Source organism: Notolepis coatsorum (assembly GCF_963971535.1).
Source record: "Notolepis coatsorum genome assembly, chromosome: 10".
In the NCBI taxonomy this organism is placed as follows: domain Eukaryota; kingdom Metazoa; phylum Chordata; class Actinopteri; order Aulopiformes; family Paralepididae; genus Notolepis; species Notolepis coatsorum.
In genome coordinates this window covers 57,249,941-57,270,791 of record NC_140174.1, presented here as the reverse complement: position 1 = coordinate 57,270,791, position 20,851 = coordinate 57,249,941, and the positions used below count along the sequence as shown (strand labels likewise).

The 20,851-nt window shown below is 46.9% G+C and overlaps 1 protein-coding gene across 1 annotated transcript in view; it reads right to left on the bottom strand.

The window, feature by feature from the left end:
- Positions 1–4,896: 4,896 nt before the first annotated feature.
- The window catches only part of LOC311236253 (rho GTPase-activating protein 44-like), a gene marked incomplete at its 3' end in the record, with an annotated part of 199,922 nt that continues 183,967 nt past the window's right edge, over positions 4,897–20,851 (bottom strand). Inside the window, exons 14-16 of the mRNA XM_084323912.1 lie at positions 11,717–11,830; positions 10,116–10,207; positions 4,897–5,081 (exon numbers count right to left, since the gene is read on the bottom strand). Coding sequence (XP_084180038.1) covers positions 4,897–5,081; positions 10,116–10,207; positions 11,717–11,830 — 391 coding nt within the window. The remainder of the gene's footprint in view (positions 5,082–10,115; positions 10,208–11,716; positions 11,831–20,851) is intronic.

Sequence of the window (20,851 nt, the reverse complement as noted above, 5' to 3'; positions counted from 1 at the left end):
GGCTGTTCTCTACTACCAGAGGGAGGCTGTTCTCTACTACCAGAGGGAGTGAGGCTGTTCTCTACTACCAGAGGGAGTTAGGCTGTTCTCTACTACCAGAGGGAGTGAGGCTGTTCTCTACTACCAGAGGGAGTTAGGCTGTTCTCTACTACCAGAGGGAGGCTGTTCTCTACTACCAGAGGGAGTGAGGCTGTTCTCTACTACCAGAGGGAGGCTGTTCTCTACTACCAGAGTGAGGCTGTTCTCTACTACCAGAGGGAGTTAGGCTGTTCTCTACTACCAGAGGGAGTGAGGCTGTTCTCTATTACCAGAGGGAGTTAGGCTGTTCTCTACTACCAGAGGGAGTTAGGCTGTTCTCTACTACCAGAGGGAGTGAGGCTGTTCTCTACTACCAGAGGGAGTTAGGCTGTTCTCTACTACCAGAGGGAGGCTGTTCTCTACTACCAGAGGGAGTGAGGCTGTTCTCTACTACCAGAGGGAGTTAGGCTGTTCTCTACTACCAGAGGGAGGCTGTTCTCTACTACCAGAGGGAGTTAGGCTGTTCTCTACTACCAGAGGGAGGCTGTTCTCTACTACCAGAGGGAGTTAGGCTGTTCTCTACTACCAGAGGGAGTTAGGCTGTTCTCTACTACCAGAGGGAGTGAGGCTGTTCTCTACTACCAGAGGGAGTGAGGCTGTTCTCTACTACCAGAGGGAGTGAGGCTGTTCTCTACTACCAGAGGGAGTTAGGCTGTTCTCTACGACCAGAGGGAGTTAGGCTGTTCTCTACTACCAGAGGGAGTGAGGCTGTTCTCTACTACCAGAGGGAGTGAGGCTGTTCTCTACTACCAGAGGGAGTTAGGCTGTTCTCTACTACCAGAGGGAGTTAGGCTGTTCTCTACTACCAGAGGGAGTGAGGCTGTTCTCTACTACCAGAGTGAGGCTGTTCTCTACTACCAGAGGGAGTGAGGCTGTTCTCTACTACCAGAGGGAGGCTGTTCTCTACTACCAGAGGGAGGCTGTTCTCTACTACCAGAGTGAGGCTGTTCTCTACTACCAGAGGGAGTGAGGCTGTTCTCTACTACCAGAGGGAGTGAGGCTGTTCTCTACTACCAAAGGGAGTTAGGCTGTTCTCTACTACCAGAGGGAGTTAGGCTGTTCTCTACTACCAGAGGGAGTGAGGCTGTTCTCTACTACCAGAGGGAGTTAGGCTGTTCTCTACTACCAGAGGGAGGCTGTTCTCTACTACCAGAGGGAGGCTGTTCTCTACTACCAGAGGGAGGCTGTTCTCTACTACCAGAGGGAGTTAGGCTGTTCTCTACTACCAGAGGGAGGCTGTTCTCTACTACCAGAGGGAGTTAGGCTGTTCTCTACTACCAGAGGGAGGCTGTTCTCTACTAGCAGAGGGAGTTAGGCTGTTCTCTACTACCAGAGGGAGGCTGTTCTCTACTACCAGAGGGAATGAGGCTGTTCTCTACTACCAGAGGGAGGCTGTTCTCTACTACCAGAGGGAGTGAGGCTGTTCTCTACTACCAGAGGGAGTGAGGCTGTTCTCTACTACCAGAGGGAGGCTGTTCTCTACTACCAGAGGGAGTGAGGCTGTTCTCTACTACCAGAGGGAGGCTGTTCTCTACTACCAGAGGGAGTTAGGCTGTTCTCTACTACCAGAGAGAGGCTGTTCTCTACTACCAGAGGGAGTGAGTCTGTTCTCTACTACCAGAGGGAGTGAGGCTGTTCTCTACTACCAGAGGGAGTGAGGCTGTTCTCTACTACCAGAGGGAGTTAGGCTGTTCTCTACTACCAGAGGGAGGCTGTTCTCTACTACCAGAGTGAGGCTGTTCTCTACTACCAGAGGGAGTGAGGCTGTTCTCTACTACCAGAGGGAGGCTGTTCTCTACTACCAGAGTGAGGCTGTTCTCTACTACCAGAGGGAGTGAGGCTGTTCTCTACTACCAGAGGGAGTGAGGCTGTTCTCTACTACCAGAGGGAGTTAGGCTGTTCTCTACTACCAGAGGGAGTTAGGCTGTTCTCTACTACCAGAGGGAGTGAGGCTGTTCTCTACTACCAGAGGGAGTTAGGCTGTTCTCTACTACCAGAGGGAGTTAGGCTGTTCTCTACTACCAGAGGGAGGCTGTTCTCTACTACCAGAGGGAGTTAGGCTGTTCTCTACTACCAGAGGGAGGCTGTTCTCTACTACCAGAGGGAGTGAGGCTGTTCTCTACTACCAGAGGGAGGCTGTTCTCTACTAGCAGAGGGAGTTAGGCTGTTCTCTACTACCAGATGGAGGCTGTTCTCTACTACCAGAGGGAATGAGGCTGTTCTCTACTACCAGAGGGAGGCTGTTCTCTACTACCAGAGGGAGTGAGGCTGTTCTCTACTACCAGAGGGAGGCTGTTCTCTACTACCAGAGGGAGGCTGTTCTCTACTACCAGAGGGAGGCTGTTCTCTACTACCAGAGGGAGTTAGGCTGTTCTCTACTACCAGAGGGAGTGAGGCTGTTCTCTACTACCAGAGGGAGGCTGTTCTCTACTACCAGAGGGAGTTAGGCTGTTCTCTGTACATGGGTATTCTTAGACTATCCTATGTTCAAAGATCTATCTGGATATCACACAGGAAAAAAACAGGAGACTATTGTTTCAGCGACTTGGTGTCGATTCCTCCAGTCCCACCAAGTAGTTAGAAACAAGTCTGTCCAGTCAGTCAGTATAGCCTGATATGGTAGCAGGAGATGCTGTCAAGTAAACACACAGAGATGGGCTCGTTCACACAGCGAGTTGACAACGGCTATCTGGCACCGCTTTGTCCCCTTTCTGTCGGAAACATTGTACTATAGGGAGCTCAACCAGTGAGCAAACCTGAATGGAGGAATACTAGAGGCAGAATGACAGAGAGATGGTCCCATTAAACATGCAGCCGACACAGGGCAGGAGGACGAGGAAGGAAGAGAGAGAGAGAGAGAGAGAGAGAGAGAGAGAGAGAGAGAGAGAGAGAGAGAGAGAGCATGGCGGTGAGAGACGAGGGAGGAGAAACAGAACAATACAGTACCTTTGAATCTTCCTAATGCTGCTTTTATAGGGACACAGATGACATAATGAGGACAGGAGTTTAAGATCACAGGGAGAATATCTCCCACAGCTTCACTCACAGCATCATTATCAGTATGCGACTGCAGGAGTTTGGCAGGTCATTGGAGCCAAGATGGTGGACATCAGCGGGGGGTGGAATGTGGGTGTGTTGGGGGGTTAGGGGGCTGTGAGGGATGCGGGTCATGCTGAGGGAGTAATGAGGAGAAGGACCGAAGGGGTGACATGTTCCTTCCCGGAGGCGTGTCATACCGGGGAGAGGAAATCATCGCTCCGTTTAGCACTAATCAGGACAACGTTTCTCGATGGATGTGGAAGAAAAGCCTAAGGAAGTTACTTGCAGCTAATTGTTCGTTAATACGCACTGTAACTTGCAGCTTGGTGGTGACATAATTTTACTTGCATGCATCACACAGGGAATTTGGCATGACTACAACACACATCCATCACAGAGTTACAGAGAGTGAGAAAGAGAGAGGGCGAGGCAGAGACCCAAAACCCCTGCAAGAGGGTCATTTCACATCATGCCCCACTTTAACATAAAGAGAGAGAGAGAGAGAGAGAGAGAGAGAGAGAGAGAGAGAGAGAGAGAGAGAGAGAGAGAGAGAGAGAGAGAGAGAGAGAGAGACTTAGAATTAGGTGTATATCTAATTATACAGTATAAAATCCAGTGAGAAAAGGCATGTAGCTCCTCTCTCCGTCTCAGTATCTCAGTCTCTCTGATCTGTCTGCTGGTTCTGGAGTGGTGTGTGTTTCTAATGAAAGCCGGTGCTCTATTGATCGGTCCTTACACAGCCTCAGCCAGGTTTAATTAGCTGGGCTTATGTGGTCCCTGGGCTAAAGGGGCTCAGCCTGCCTGCTCTGCTGAGCAGCGCCCCGATAAGACCATGGCTGTATTAAAGAGAAGGAGAGAGAGGGAGAGAGAGATAGAGAGAGAGAAAGAGAGGGGGGGAGAGAGGGATAGTGTGAGAGTGTGTGTGTGTGTGTGTGTGTGTGTATGTGTGTGTGTGTGTGTGTGTGTGTGTGTGTGTGTGTGTGTGTGTATGTGTGTGTGTGTGTGTGAGAGAGAGAGGTTTGATTGACTTGAAACTAATCCTCCACAGCCACAGTATTGCTAGTTCCAGACACTAAACTCCACCTCTCTGTTCCTTTCTCTATCTCTGTCATACTGTCTGTCTCTCTAACTCTCTCTTTCATCCCACTCACTTCCTACCCATAAAGCTTAGAGGCAGGTAAATAACGAGGGATGTGATATAATCCTCCAGGTCCATCTGTTACTCTGAACTGCTCTTTGACTTCACTTCACATGAGACTGTCATGACCCCCCCCCCACACACACACACACACGCATCACAGACATGACCCTGTCAAAAGTGGTCAGCTACGTGTTGTGTCTCTTTTCTGTCATCCTTGTCAGGCACAAGCCTGTGCTTATACAAGCTAAAACTGTCCGTATACACTTTTATTAAGCAGTCTTCAGTCTTGTTAGGATTCATGCTGAGGGGGTTAATAAGTACACTATGGAGACAGGGGGGGGTGTCAACAAGCAGACATTATTGTTGATTTCAGAGACAGGTTGACGTGACATGAGTGTGAGTCAATGAGAGGGGTTTAAATGAAAAGGGACAATGTGGACAAACACCAGAAGATGTCTTGAAACCATTAAATACCAAGTGCCTGGAGAGAGAATGTTACAGTGCTTCCTCTCAAGTGACAATCCACCATCACATCATTCAACTTCATCCTCCCGCTCTCTGCGGCGGCAAACCGGTTGGCGAATGTGGCGGAAAACCTTGTGGCGCGCGTCCACCCCGAGCGGGGCTGTTGAGAGGTCTTACCCATCCTTCTTGTAGAACTCCAGCATCATGTTGTCGGTGGCGACGCTCAGCGGCCGGCGGCTCTGGTCGCTCTGCTTGCGCTCCATCTGCTCCATGTCCGGCGACGGCATGGAGCTGTAGTTGGCGTTGTGGTTGGTGTGCACCGGACTGCCGTAGTTCCCTGTGACATTGAACTCCATATCTGACCGAGGTGAAACGGAGAGACACCAGGAGGTTTAGTCGCCCGATCCTTACTGCACAAAGACTATAGTGATGTGGTACACACAGGCGGTGGTGGGAGAAGTACACAGCTCCTTTACTTTATTAGAAATACCCAGATAATTGTAAGTATTGTCTAAGTGTTGTAAAAGAAAATTAAAAATAAATACCCAGATAAAATAGTACTATCTATGGTAAAAAGTAAAACTTTTATCTATTCTAAATTAAAAGTATGCATTCTATGTGATGTTTGTGTATTCCAGTGCTTGGGAGAATTCAAACCATTAACCTCTAAAGGTTATGTTAAAGTGGTGTGTGGTCCAGTTATGCTGCTCTGATTACATCCTCTTGAAGTTGGCAGGCTTCAGATTTGGAAAAAACATTGGGCCTCATTCACAAAGCGATATAAGAACAAATTTCCTCTTATTTTGTTCTTAACTAGCATTTTTTCTTATTTTGTTCTTACCTGGGATTCAGCAATGTTTTCTTATTTTAGCTTTTCTCTTAGGCAAGACCAAATTTTAAGAGTGGTCGAGAGCACTCTTACCCAGATAAGCAACTCTTACCCAGATGAGAAAAAGAAAAAAAAGCCTACCATTGGTCAATTGCCCCCAAATAGGACTCTAAAAACCCAGAACTTATTGCGTGCGTTCTGCTTCTGAAATTGATTATATATTGCTGTTAGAACAGTTAGATGCTCTGGCCGCCCAGGCCGTACACATAGAACGCATTATTTAGAGACCTCAGGGTTTTAGCCACAGGGACCTTTCAGAGAGAGATAGGTGACAGGTCAGGTATTTCCCAACACCTACTGCGCGATTGGCTCTTGACAAGCGTGCAGTCGTTCAGTATTGACAAAGCCTACTTTGCTGGAACGATAAATTTTGCACGTATACAGTACGTGTGTGTGTGTGTGTGTGTGTGTGTGTGTGTGTGTGTGTGTGTGTGTGTGTGTGTGTGCGTGCGTGTGTGTGTGTGTGTGTGTGTGTGTGTGTGTGTGTGTGTGTGTGTGTGTGTGTGTGTGTGTGTGTGTGTATGTGTGCGTGGTCGTGCACTGAGGCTGCCTCACTAAGCCGTTTTTTAATTAATTAATATTTTTTATTTATTTATGGAGCATGTATTTATCCACTCTGGTTGGATGGTGTATTGTACTTGTGCTGTATAATAACAATACATTTGAATCTAATCTCATTTTGAGATCAGTCGTAAATTGTTTCCTGTTGAATGGATCAGCATGGTGCAGATGCAATGCCAAACCTCTGCTGTTTTGTACACTGCCCTCGCCATTTTGCACACGCCTCATTCGCCTTATAAAGAGCTGGCGGGTGTGTCTGTATGCAAATGTATTGAATGAGAATGTGCATTTCAGTTTAAGAATGAGTGGGATTGGGCGGCTGATTGGGCGGCGCAGTGGGCAAGGCGCTCGCCTCTAACGCAGGAGACTCTGGGTTCGAGCCCAGCTCTCGGCGTTGCTACCGGCTGGCCGGTCGTACTAACACAATGGACCTGTCTCAAAACCCTGCCCTCTTTTCTTGATCCTCCAATCACAGCTGTCGCTTACCTCTGACTTCCTCGTACAAACAAAGTTTGTACGAGGAAGTCCGAGGTAAGCGACAGCTGTGATTGGAGGATCAAGAAAAGGGGCAGGGTTTGAGATAGGTCTATTGGCAAGTGTTAGAGGGTGGGAAAGCCGGTGGGTGGGGATTTGACATTGTGGACAGCGACTCCTACAGGTCGGTTTGGTGACGCCGGTGCGACGGAAGCAGGAAGTGACGGGGGCAGCGTGAGCCTCCCACGCGTTACTCCTCGCCACTGAGAGTTCTAGCTGCTGCGGCGAAAACATGCGACAGGCTGCCTCCTCGTGTACCGGAGGGGACACGTGATGCAAGGCTTCTGTCCTCACTACAACCGACCTGTGGGAGGCATAGTCTAGCAACGATCAAGACAGGGGAGGGAAGAATTGGATATACGAAATTGGGATGGGAGAAAAATAGAAAATGGGGAGAAGAAAGTGGAAAAAAATAAACAAAAAAAAAGAATGAGTGGGATTCATCATTCAACACACCTGGGTAAGATTTGGACGTTAAGAACGGGTTGATGAATGCGGCGGTGGCTTTTCTTATTTTTCTCTTAACAGACAGTTAAGAAAAAATGTAAGAGAGAGTTAAGAAAGTATTGGTGAATGCGGCCCATTATCTTTATACATCTTTGCCATGTTTTCTATGCAAAATCTTTTTCTTCAAAGTAGATACAAGATTCAAGAGGTTTAATCGTCACATACATACACAAGACATATAGTGAAATGAAGGTGGCCAGCATGGTCACTAGTAACTGATGGCTTTGGAGTAAAGTACAAAGTTCCCTAAAATTAAAACACAAAGTACAAGTACCTCAAAATGTTACTTAAGTACAGTAAACAGTACCAAAATAAAGTTACTTTCCACCATTGCACACAGGGGACACTGATTAACTTCTATAAGACGGTGGAATTATGCCTTGTGAAAAAGGCTTTAATCTCGTTGCACTTCACAGGTTTAGTACATCTCATTTGTGAATGACTGTATTCAGATTGCTTCAGGCATCGATATAAAACATAGAATGTTTTCTATGCATGGCTTCGGGGGACCACCAGTCACTGTCTCTGTGTCTAGGCTCCGACTTTCCCTCATAAAAAGTCAGCAGAAACTTCATATGCTTTTTGTCAGTAACACTTTCTCATGAAAGTTTTCCACCACAATTAGACATAGGGCTGGGTATCGACATTTCATACTTTCATGGTATCGATCGAATCACATCAATACTATTGAGTATCGAAATATTCTGTGTAAAAAATTCTAAATTCAATACCCGAGTAGTTAATCAGTGTCAGTGAGCCAATAGCCATGTTTGTTCAAAGATATAACATTTCTTCCTTTCAACCACAATCCAAAATCATAAAAAATGTGATAAAGTAGGGCGGCTAGGTGGTGCAGTGGGCAAGGCACTCACCACCAATGCTGGAGACGCTGGGTTCGAGCCCAGCTCTCCACATTATTTTCAGTTTGGCTGGTCGTCCGTACTAATACAATTGGCAGTATTAGGGGGAGGGAAAACTGAGGGGTAGGGATCGGACGTTGTGGACAGCGACTCCTACAGGTCGGTTGGTGCGCCTGCGCAGTAGAATCAAGAAGCGATGGGGGCGGCGCCCCTCCAAAGCGCAGACCCCTGACGCTGAAAGATCATGGCGCGCAGGTGAAAAGATGCGACGGCTGCTACCTCGAGTATCGGACGGGACTCGTGCTATGTATGGCTTCGTCCACATTGCAGCCGGCTTGTGGGAGGCAAGAAACAGCGTTCGAGACAGGGGAGGGTTGAATTGGACGATACGAAATTGGGGATGGGAGAAAAATTGAAAATGGGAGAAAAAGTGGATAAAAAATAAAAAATATGTGATAAAGCCTCCGGTTGGCTCAGGCACAGCATAGCACACCAAAGTAAGGTATTGAAAAAAGCATGGTTTTGGTATCGGTATCTAATCCCAGGTATCGGTATTGGCACTGGTATCGAAAACCCCCCTAATTAGACAGTTTGTTTTCAAGTACTTTCTTTTTCCACACTTGAAACATGATGGCTTCAAAGTATGTCCTTTTTATTATTGGCAAAGAGTGGCTCAGCATTTTCATTCACACTCCCTTGCTGAGTGAAGTGGGGGTGATGTGAGGACACTTGAGAATAGAAAGAGCCTTGAAGGGATACTTTAGAGTTTTAGTTGGGTTACTGTTCTTCACTAGTTTTAGTTGGGTTACTGTTCTTCACTAGTTTTAGTTGGGTTACTGTTCTTCACTAGTTTTAGTTGGGTTACTGGTCTTCACTAGTTTTAGTTGGGTTACTGTTCTTCACAATTTGTCACATTTGCCCTTCCAGGCGCATGGACTGCTGCCAGCAGCTGCAGAACTAACGGTAGCAGAACTTGAGAACAGTTAGACATGTCTGACCCTTGTCAGACTCTAGCACAGTGTGTACTATGACTGATAGGGTATACAGACCCTCATCTGCACCTTTCTGTTTATTGCTATTCATATATATTATATATATTCATATAACATTTTTGTATTACCTATAATACTGCCTTTCCATTACCCTGCTCATACCTGTACTCCTCCCCTCCCCTGTGCTGCTATGACACCTGAAGGGTATCAATAAAGCAATATCTTAACTTATCTTATCTTATCTTATCAGTTAGCATTAGCAATGTTAGCATGCTAGCTAACCAACCAAAACGTAAAATGTATCAATTTGACGTTATAATATTTTCCTGTCAATAAATCTTTTTAAGTGATCCACTTTTTTTCTCCTTATTTTTCTATTTTTTCTACCATCCCAATTTCGCCTCGCCAATTCTCCCGTCCCCTGTCTTGAACGTTGCTAGACTATGCCTCCCACAGGTCGGCTGCAGTGAGGACCAAGCCTTGCATCACGTGTCCCCTCCGGTACACGAGGAGGCAGCTGTCGCATCTTTTCACCTGAACAGCGCAATCTCTCAGTGGCGAGGAGTAACGCGTGGGAGGCTCACGCTGCCCCCGATACTTCCTGATTCTGCTGTACAGGCGCACAAACCGACCTGTAGGAGTCGCTGTCCACAACGTCCAATCCCCACCCACCGGCTTTCCCACCCTCTAACACTGCCAATTGTGTTAGTATGACGACTGGTCAAGCCGGTAGCAACGCAGAGAGCTGGGCTTGATACCAGCATCTCCTGCGTTAGTGGCGAGCGCCTTGCCCACTGCACCACTCAGCCGACTACATGTCAGAGTAATTGAACAAGAGTATCAAGAGTCATTTGATTTTGTCGACTAATTGATATAACTCATAAGCATAACTAATCGATTAACTTGGTTGACTAAGACCAAGCCGACCAATTAATCCACTAAGAGGGGAGAGCCCTAGTATTGACTTTTTTTGGGGGCCCCCTATCATCATGGGCACCCATATCACAGTTGGGGCACCCTCTGGATGTACACTACGCCCCTGTTCTCACCTCCAGGAAAGAACCAGTCGGCATGCTGGATGATGGGTTCAATGATGCCTACTATCTGCAGGGAGACCGTTGTCATCATCTCCGTAATGTTTCTGCAGCGAGGGGCGAGAGAGAGAGAGAGAGAGAGAGAGAGAGAGAGAGAGAGAGAGAGAGAGAGAGAGAGAGAGAGAGAGAGAGAGAGAGAGAGAGAGAGAGAGAGGAGAGAGAGAGGGGAGATAGAGAATGAACGGAGAGAGAATGAGGGGGGAGACATTGCAATGTGACAGTGAGAGTAAAATTGGCTGGCTGGAGAATTAAAATGAGATGGTGCTAATACATTTTCACAACATTAAAGAACCGTTAAAATGTGAAAACTTAAACTATCTTCTTACGAAAAGCAGGCCATTAAAATACTAATTAAAAGTTAAGGAACGTTAAAAGAAAAAGTTTTAAAGATTTACATGAGATTAAGATCGTCTCCTTCATCCTTCCTAGTTTGCTTAGTCATCATCATCCATGTCTAATAGCAACTGTCTCTGGTTAATTTGTGTGTGTGGGGGAGGGATCAGTGACAAGCGGACCCTCCAGCTTTCAGCCACACTTGGAAAACAAAACTATAAAAGAGATGATTCAAACTCACGTGTTTCAAATAGAAAACGGATGGTCTGAACACCCCAACTGTGGGTGAATATCTTCATTCTAATTTAACCCTTTCAAGGTACACAATCAAACCAGTCGCGATTAGGACTTTTGAGAACTGAACGTTCTAATGATGACGAGATCACAAAGGCTACATAATGGAAATGGAATTCGGAGGCAACGTTTGAAAAGATCTCACTCGCCAAAGGGTTAAAGGGTGCCTACCGGGTGGAACGTCCTAAAGCGTCACATTGAGCTTCAGTTTATCCTGTCGATCTATCTCAAGCCCGGCCCTCTTTTCTTAGTTTGTCTGGTTGTGATTGGAGGATCAAGAAAAGAGGGTGAGGCTTGAGATAGGTCAGTTGAATTGAGAGCGCAGGAAAGACTCTAATCACCCAAACAACTGCCTCTTTGAACTGCTGCGGTCAGGCAAGCGCTACCGGAGTCTTGTGGCCAGTACAGAGAGACTCAGAGGGAGCTTCTATCCCCAGGCCATCAGGATGCTCAATGACTCTATGTAACACCATCAACCAATCCATCTACACTCATTGCACACACATCCACATGCACACACTCACTTTTAAACAAACACTCACCTTAACACTCACTTTAGACACTTTAACACTACATTATATTTATCTATTATTAAAGAGATTTGCACTACATTCATACCTCATTTGCATGTGCACCTTACCTCAACGTTTTGTACCTCATTTTCTGCATTGTACCTCACTGTTTACTCATTTTTACTCACTGTACTTAGATTGCACCTAGGTTGTACTTTATATTGTATATTGTATGTATATTGTATATTCCTCTTTACTTACTTATTTTATTTACTTTTTTCTTTTACTGTATGAAGCACACTCTCAGGGGCTCATACAGAACAAAGCATTTCACCGTAAAGTATGTGTATTTTATTGTGATAATTAATAAACAAACTTGAAACTTGAACTTGAAAGACGACAGTGGAGGAGTCTTACCCTTCGTCATTCATCCACAGGAGATTAGGGCCCAGGACTATGGCGATGTTTCCCGGGGTCATCTTGTTCGCATCCTGGTACTCATCAAGCTTGGCGAGGAATTTGATCAAATACCTGTTAAAATTTTACAGAAAAACAGATTAATCTGTGAATAGAGTTGTTGTTGCTTTGCCCTTAACACATCCACCGCAAAAAACGGCTTACGACGGGTTTCAAGGTCATGCGAATTCCGCCATTCCACGGCGTACAACGTTATTGAGATCATATTTAATTTCCTCACCCAGCCTCGGCTGAGACAGTGGGACTCGGCACAACCGTGCAACGCTTCAATACCGCCGCCTGGTGGATGATCGGGTGAGTTACAACCAGAAATGGATCTCTGGTGATCTCCGTGCATCTGGGAAATGCGTCCGGCAGTCACATATTGTTGCGGGACTCTAGACACACATCCGTGTATATGGATCGCTGCCATAACTCAATAATCAATATGATTTGGGCGTTTATTTCGCCATACAAACCGGAAATGGATCTAGTCGATCTACGTCAAATAAGTGGGATCTTTTTCCTCCAGTCTCATCGGCGAACGGTAAGATGACAGTAACGTTACTTTCAGCGTGATTGTTTATTATTATTAATGCAAACCTCTCTGATCAATATATCACCCATACTACATAAAGCATTTACTGACGATCACGGAATTATAAACGACCCCCTCCCCCCGTTCATCCGTGCATGATGAGTCATAACATTTAGGATCATGTACAGTTAACACATTGGACGCCAAAAACGAGTATACTCGTTATTGCCCGCCATGCGTTGTGTGCCAGAAACTAGTTAACTCGTTTTTGGTATCAATATTTAATTTTTTCGCCATGGCATTCATAATTCATCCAGCCTCCCTCCGCTGCTGCAGTTGGACCCTGTCTGATATTACAACGCCTCAATACCGCTGCCTGGTGGATGTCGGGCGAGTTACACTCCAAGCCAAACCGGAAGTGGCGCTCGGTGCATTGAGGAAATTCCTCCGGCAGTAATATCTTGTAGCGTGGATCTTGATACACACTTGAGTGCATTGGGATCACTTTCGAAACGCAATAATCAATATGATTTCGGCGTTTATTGCGTCATACAAATGGGAAATGTATCTAGCAGATCGACGTCAAATAATTGGAATATTTTTCCTCCAGTCTCATCTGCGAACGGTAAGAGGAATATAACGTTATTTTCAGCCCGATTGTTTATTCATTTCACGGCAATCCATCTGATCAACGTATCAACTAAGGCTGACAAAGTTAACGCGGTATTAACGCGTTATCGCCCGATTCTAGTAATGCCACTATTTTTTACTATATATTTTTTTTACTAGGCTTCACTCAGGTGTATTATTGATGCTCTCATTGATACTATGTTTGTTTCTGAAGTGTGTGTGTGTGTGTGTGTGTGTGTGTGTGTGTGTGTGTGTGTGTGTGTGTGTGTGTGTGTGTGTGTGTGTGTGTGTGTGTGTGTGTGTGTGTGTGTGTGTGTGTGTGTGTGTGTGTGTGTGTGTGTGTGTGTGTGTGATAGAGAGAGAGAGAGGGGGGTGAGAGAGATGAGGAAGGGGAAAGAGAGAAAGAGATCTGGGAGAGTGTGTGTGTGAGAGAGAGAGAGGGGGGTGTGTGATTACTCAGCCCTTGTGTGTGTGTGAATGTAACAAGTTCCTAACGTTTTCTTTTCCCTATTATTTCATGCACACTTTATTCATTGTTTTAAATAATTATTTTCTTTTAAGTTATTTTGTGCATCACTCTGTTTTGAATTTGATGCAAATTTGCAATGCATGAGGGTCATCCTTTTGTGTTAAATGGCTGCATAAAGCAAGCATTTGTTGACTCTCATGTTGATAAGAGTATTAAAACTTGGAACTTGAAAAGGTAGTTTAAGGTAGATTATTTTTTTTTTATTAATTTGCGATTAATCGTGAGTTAACTATGGACAATCATGCGATTAATCGCGATTAAATATTTTAATCGATTGACAGCACTAGTATCAACCCATAGTAAGAAAAGAGGCTACTGACGATCAAGGAATTATAAACGACCCCCCCCTTTCCTTCATGCATGATGAATCATAATGTATACCGATCATATAATTTTTTTTGTATCCACTTCCAAATTCTCCCCATTTTCTATTTTTCTCCCATCCCAATTTCGTATATCCAATTCTTCCCTCCCCTGTCTTGAACGTTGCTAGACTATGCCCCCCACTAGTCGGTTGTAGTGAGGACAGAAGCCTTGCATCACGTGTCCCCTCCTGTCGCATCTTTTCACCGCAGCAGCTCGAACTCTCAGTGGCGAGGAGTAACGTGTGGGAGGCTCACGCTGCCCCCGTCACTTCCTGCTTCAGTCGCACCGGTGTCACCAAACCGACCTGTAGGAGTCGCTGTCCACAATGTCAAATCCCCACCCACCGGCTTTCCCACCCTCTAACACTTGCCAATTGTGTTAGTATGAACGACCGGCCAGCCGGTAGCAACGCCGAGAGCTGGGCTCGAACCCAGCGTCTCCTGCGTTAGAGGCGAGTGCCTTTCCCACTGCGCCAATCAGCCGCCCCGATCATATACATTTGAATTTTTTAATATAGCGTGTATAGGAAAGAAACGCCAATCGATAATCTATCATATGCGTCAGGGCCTATAACTCGCGTTTTAGGAATTACTGCAGAAAACCTTAAAAACATTCTCGACGGTACTAACACGACAATGCATGAATGAAAAAATATAACGTTCCCACATCCGGAACGATAGATACCCAATGTTGAATGGGCCATAGTAATGTCGATATAGCTATAATATTTAAAAAGTTATAGCCCTGCAAAGAAGGTAAACATCTCCATAGGGTTACAGCACTGGCAGACTGGGCATAAGGATGGGCATACTGCGTGGCAGACAATGTGTTAAACAATGGACTGCATTTTTGTATCTTAAGGCCCGGTTACATTGATCCATCACAAAACAGAGGTAAAAAAAACAAATGGAAGACATTACTTAAGGGTAATGTAATTGTGGGTTTTGCAGAAACAGCAGCTAACGGATGGTGAGGTGCCCGTCGGTTGAAGTTCGTCAAAGTTTGTCAAAACGGACATAAATCTGGCAGAGACAGACACATCGTCAGTGCTGTCCAACCAACGGATCCTCCTTGTTGAAAGATTATTAAAAACAGACATAGACGGATAGACATGATGGAAGGGAAAACGTTAGGTTATGACTATAACCAAGTTCTGTTAGTATAGCGACGCTCGGCGTCACTCTCTGCACTGTCCTCGCACACGTGCACGCGCACTGAATAAAGACCACAATGTACCTTTAATCCCAATATTTGTCTGACCACACCCCTATCAGCTTACCCATATAAGCAGGGGTGGGGCCACCCACTCGCCTCCTTCCCAAGCTTTCACCACAAGGCGAGATCAAGGGCTGCAGCGGCGTCGGACGCCGAGCGTCGCTATACTAACAGAACTTGGTTATAGTCATAACCTAACGTTCTGTATCGTATAACTCTCGCTCGGCATCACTCTCTGCACAAGGGAGGCCGAGCGAGAGCCATCGGCCGACAAATACACCCCGCTGAAAGCCCCCCACAACCATCAGAACAGGGAGGGCCGAGCCCCCCCGACCCACCCTAATGGAGGGCACCCCCCCTATTGGGGGCTTCACGGGAGGGCGACGGACCCGACCGTGCGAAGAGGCACTCAAGCAACTCAACGCACAGGGTGAGCAGACCGTGGCTTGACCCCACGACTACACACACGCACAACCCGCATGCCACCCGGGAACGAACGGAGGAAACAACCTCGTTACTGCCCCCAGAATCACGGGGTCAAGGGCAAACCCAACCCCGTGGCAAGGCCGTAGCAGCGGAGCGCGAAGGAAGACCCAGACCCACCAAAGGGACTGGACCCCCTGGAACGGGGGCCCGGAGAAGTCCATGATGCCAGCATCAAGACCCCACCAGGTGGGCACTTAGTGACCCCGCCCCCCACATCGCCAGCGTATTCGGACAAAGGCCCCTCAGCCGAGCGGGCCCAGTCCCCCCAACAGTACACCGCCTGGCACACTGACCCTGCAGAACAGGCAGTCAGCATGGCCGTAAGCACACAAAAAAGGTTAACCAATGGAAGCAGGCAGCGCACCGGGGAAAAACCAGGCAACAGGCTGTTAACCCTAGCCTGGAGACTGCGGACAAGACAGGCGCCAGAGGGGACAGCTGAACACAGCACTAACTCAGTAACTCAGCACTGTCATTGAATCCCCAAGGCGCCCAGGGGAATGACAAGAGGGGTGTGACACTTCCTAACTCCAACTCTTTTTAATAGAAAAGCAGGAAGCACCAACAGTATGTATCCCAGTCTACACAGCCGGGGGTAAAAATTGTTCACATTTTTACATCCCACCACCCTCCCATAGGAAGGAGACGGGAATCCCCAGAGAGACTTCCCACGCGAGCTGTACAGATTGAAAAGAATATATTGCACCTTGAGCCATGTAAAAAATTGGTTTTAGGGCTCTCCGGGGAGGAGGCACTGAACCCATACACACTCAATAATCGAATTGAATCGAATACATACACAATAGAGTAGGACTCCTTCTTGAGGGTCCACTCACCTTGACAATCTGAGGAGGAGGCTCTGTACTCTGAAGGAGGCTCCCTCACATGGAAGGAGGAGTCCCAACTCACAGAAGGCCCGAATAGGAGCTTGGTGAGGAGGAGCCCTGACCACCCCCCTGAAACAGATCCATCACATGGACCTGAACAGCACACGGAAGTCCTACCAACAGAGACGCGCACGGTGACGTACTCTATGGCGGGGGAATTTCTGCGGTGCACACGCCCAATATTCCAGGCCGTGGGACCAGGAAACTCCCTCCCCCCCCCCACCCCCCCCCCTCACCCTGTAACGTGCCGAACCGCAACGTGACAGGAACCTTGAAGGACAGGTGGGTTTACCCCTGACCAACAGAAAAAAGGGGGAGGAAAGGTTACCAGTTCACCCCTTTACGACCCCACACCCATGATACGATGTAATGACAAAAAGAGAGTATGACACAGTCATAGTCAGCTCTATGAAACGTCTGACAGCTTCACACAGCGCATGAGCTAACCTGCTATCTGATTTTTACTAAGGAAAAAACACAGAATAGAGAGGGCTCTCCAAGAGCCCCGGTACCAAACTTACACATGTGCTTCTGTGGCCAGTCCAACCCAGTTGTAGGTCACATGACACACACAACCCATCATCACCTACAAAAAATGGCAAAAACACTTTTTTCATAATGAGAGAATACATAATTCTCGATTAGTATCGGCCACAGGCCTTGCTAAGCACACACGAAAGCGACCAAACAATTTTTTCTTTTAGGAAAATAAAGTTTCTCCAGCAGTTTTAGCACAACCTCAGCCATCAAGCTAAGGGTTACATCGTATCCCTACCACACAGTGACACAATGTAGTGCAACAACATGTCTGAAAGGAGGATGAAGAAGTCCCCAGGGAACCGGGGGGAAACACAATCCTCCTACTTTACCCTTAATACGGCCAGTTAAAACAGGAAAACCTGTTAATATGTGAACACACTGTTCATTGTCATTACAGGCTGAGAAAAGAATCATTCTTTACTCATTTGTCACTAAGCATAGCTTTATAGGTTAGTTAACCCCCTTAGTTGTGAGTACACGGTACATATAAACACACATGATGTTTCTCAACACAACAAACCAGATCATTTTCACATCTGTAACAACAACCCGATTTGCATGGAGAAGCTAAATACCAGTGACAAGACAATTCACACATAACTCGCGTCGTATCCTAAATGTAGTGCAGCAACACTCGTTTTGGAAAACATCGTTATTTACAAAACATTTAGAAGGGAAAGCCAGAAGAAGTGTATAAGGTCTGGCCAAACCTTGCCTACCCGGAGCGTAGATCAACGAAGTGCAGTCTCAAGGCACCGTAGTAAACACAGCCGTTCTGTGTTGCCGACCCGGCCAGCGTCGCCGCTCCAACCCGTCGCTACGGTCCCCTTTGTTGACGCAGTCCTTGCCGTCTTGGCTCAGGGCAGGGTCGACGAACATCCTCTGTCAAAGATGACGTCGTAGTCAAGAGTGTTTAAAACATGTTATAATCGAAGCACGTTCAACAGAGTAGAATTAAGCTAACGGCCGCTCCAACCGTCGGTCGCTACCGCCCCTGCCCACGAGACGCCGAGCGAACGGTGCACGCGACCAGAGGGGAGCTTCGAATCCCCCCCCGCCTCTCCCCATGAGGGAGAGGGGAGTTGGGAACCGCGGCGGCGCGCGAGGGGCCGGAGCCACCCCGCGCTGGGCCTCGGCCGATAGCAGCAAGCTAACGTTTCATAGCCTAGCCAGGTAGGCCACCTAGTGATCACAGCAGGCTAGCGCCGCAGCTAACAGCTGACTGGCTAACAGTAGGCCACCACTAGCACGTAAGCCAAGCAGCGACAGCAGCAAGCTAACGTTTCCTAGCCTAGCCAGGTAGGCCACCTAGTGATCACAGCAGGCTAGCGCCGCAGCTAACAGCTGACTGGCTAACAGTAGGCCACCACTAGCACATAAGCTAAGCAGCTATCACCTGAACTTGTACACAATGATATAACACTCACCCAGACAGGCCGCCGTTCTGAAACCCTCCTCACTTTTTAAGAGAAAAGAGAAACAAGATGTCAACACAGTTTTACAACGGTGATTTTACCAACACCCGACGGAGCCAGCACAATACCCAACTGGCCTGTGTAGCTGACTTTGAACACAGATCTTCCGCTAATGAACATCTATGCCCATATCTCCTCGTGAGGGAATACTCTCATTTGGATATGAAAGATGGGGCCTAACACGGTGACAGAGAGACATCCACTCGTCCAGAAAACACAGGGATCACCAGTGTTAATGGTCGTGGCCCACTAGTTAAACTATAATGGGCTTCAGACCAAGGTCTTCTGTCGCCTAGGAGGCTGAACAAAGGACCCTAGTCTGGGGCCGGTTTTCATAAACATTGTCAACTAGCCCCCATAGCACTAACAGACAAGTGGAGCTTGCCAGCAAACATAACTCACCAAACCTGGAACCCACCGCTCCTCACAACAGCGACGCGTCCTACAGCCCAGCTGTGTCTTTACCGCAACCAGCACACAGCAAGGACTGCAGTTGGAAAAGCATGTAGCGGCGCGAACTCCCAATACGAAAACCGGTGGAGGATTTTTAGAATGATCATCATCTTCCAGACACTCCAGTACGAAGACAATATCGCCGTATTTTCTCAAAAATAGTGAGAGAGAAAATAAAGATATGATGTCAACGTATCCTTGTTTTCCAACTCTTCTCCTACCATCACATCACTTCAAGTGGGGATCTACCGAGGCACTTCCTTGTGGTGAAAGCGAGAAGGAGGCGAGTGGGTGGCCCCACCCCTGCTTATATGGGTAAGCTGATAGGGGTGTGGTCAGACAAATATTGGGATTAAAAGTACATTGTGGTCTTTATTCAGTGCGCGTGCACGTGTGCGAGGACAGTGCAGAGAGTGACGCCGAGCGAGAGCTATACGATACAGAACTCAAATTTAAGAATTCCTATTCATTCCTGTGTGGTCACGGGCAGTTCAATCAATATTTATGAACCAACAAACTCTCTCCATAAACCAGAAACAAGACAACTGAGACCTGTGATATTATAGAAATGTCAAATGTGGAGCTTCTCCATTGACAATGAATTGGGAAAGATGCTAAATGTGACTGTGACAGCAGACAGGGTGAACTGACAGGAAATAAGGGTACATTTGCTGATTTACAACTAGTAACTACTTTAGAATTACATTCATTCGAGTATAAAACAATCTGTGGGACCACAATATTTTCATTCTATCTATTTATAAAAAATATATATATGGTTCCTGTTTGTTTAATTGTACAGTTTCATCTGTATGAGGTGTGTTTGACGAAGCACTTTACTTACTGTAGCCATAATTGAGATTTGTATCACATTGTATCGGTATCGTATAGTACTAGTCCCATATTCATTTTAGGGAGGGTCGATACGCAAAGATATCCAAAGATGGCCACGTAGGTTTCTGTTGTTCTCAGTAGTGTTGCAGTTGAACTGAATGACTCATCCTGAGTTGAACACCAGCAGAGTGAGCATCAGTTAGCTGCTCATTCCACTGTGCAGAGAGAGTCGGGACAGGTTTGACAGGTTTTCACATCACCATAAAGAAGAAATCCTCCAAGTATTTTCGGCCCATATTGAGTTATAAAATCGTACTTTCTCCCTGTGTGAACCAGCCTCTCTCTATATGGCATGACATATTGCAAGCAACTGCCCGTTGTGTTGTATCACAGTATTTAACCAATTTTCAGTACCCTCAACCAGTACCAAAGGTTGGTAGACTTATACATGCCTTTGCTCAGGGGCACTGTTGGTATCGGGGATCAAACCATCATTTGACCTGACTCCCACTGCCATGCCTCCCACCCACAAAGCCGGCAACTCCTTGGATCTCATATTTTCCCGTAACTCCAGCATCATTAACACCACGGTAACTCCCCTACATGTATCTGACCATTCCTTCATATCCTTCTCACTAACTCTCATGCTTAACTGAAAGGTCTTCACCCCAACTCAAACCGTCTCACTTAGACGCAACCTGCACTCCCTATCCCCCTCCACCCTCTCCTCTGACATACTATCCGCTCAACCTTTGAGTGACACCTTCTCTGCTCTCCCCACAGAGATGGCAACCTCCACCCTCCTCTCAGCCCTTGCAACCACCTTCGACAAGCTCTGTCCCCTCGTTGAGAAACCTGCCCGCTGTTCCCCACCCAGTCCATGGCTGACAGATGCAGTGAGAGAACAAAGACAGGTCCTGAGAGCGGCTGAGAGGAAGTATAGAAAGTCACGCCTCACTGCTGACATCGACACATATCACAACCTCTTGTTAACATTCTCCATAATCATTACTAATGCCAAAGCTTCTTTCTTTCACCACAGGATCGAGGCCTCTGCCAAGAATCTTCGCAAACTGCATGCTACCATGTCCTCCCTCCTCACTCCCCCCCCCACCCCCTCCTCCCTCATCTTTCTCTGCCGAA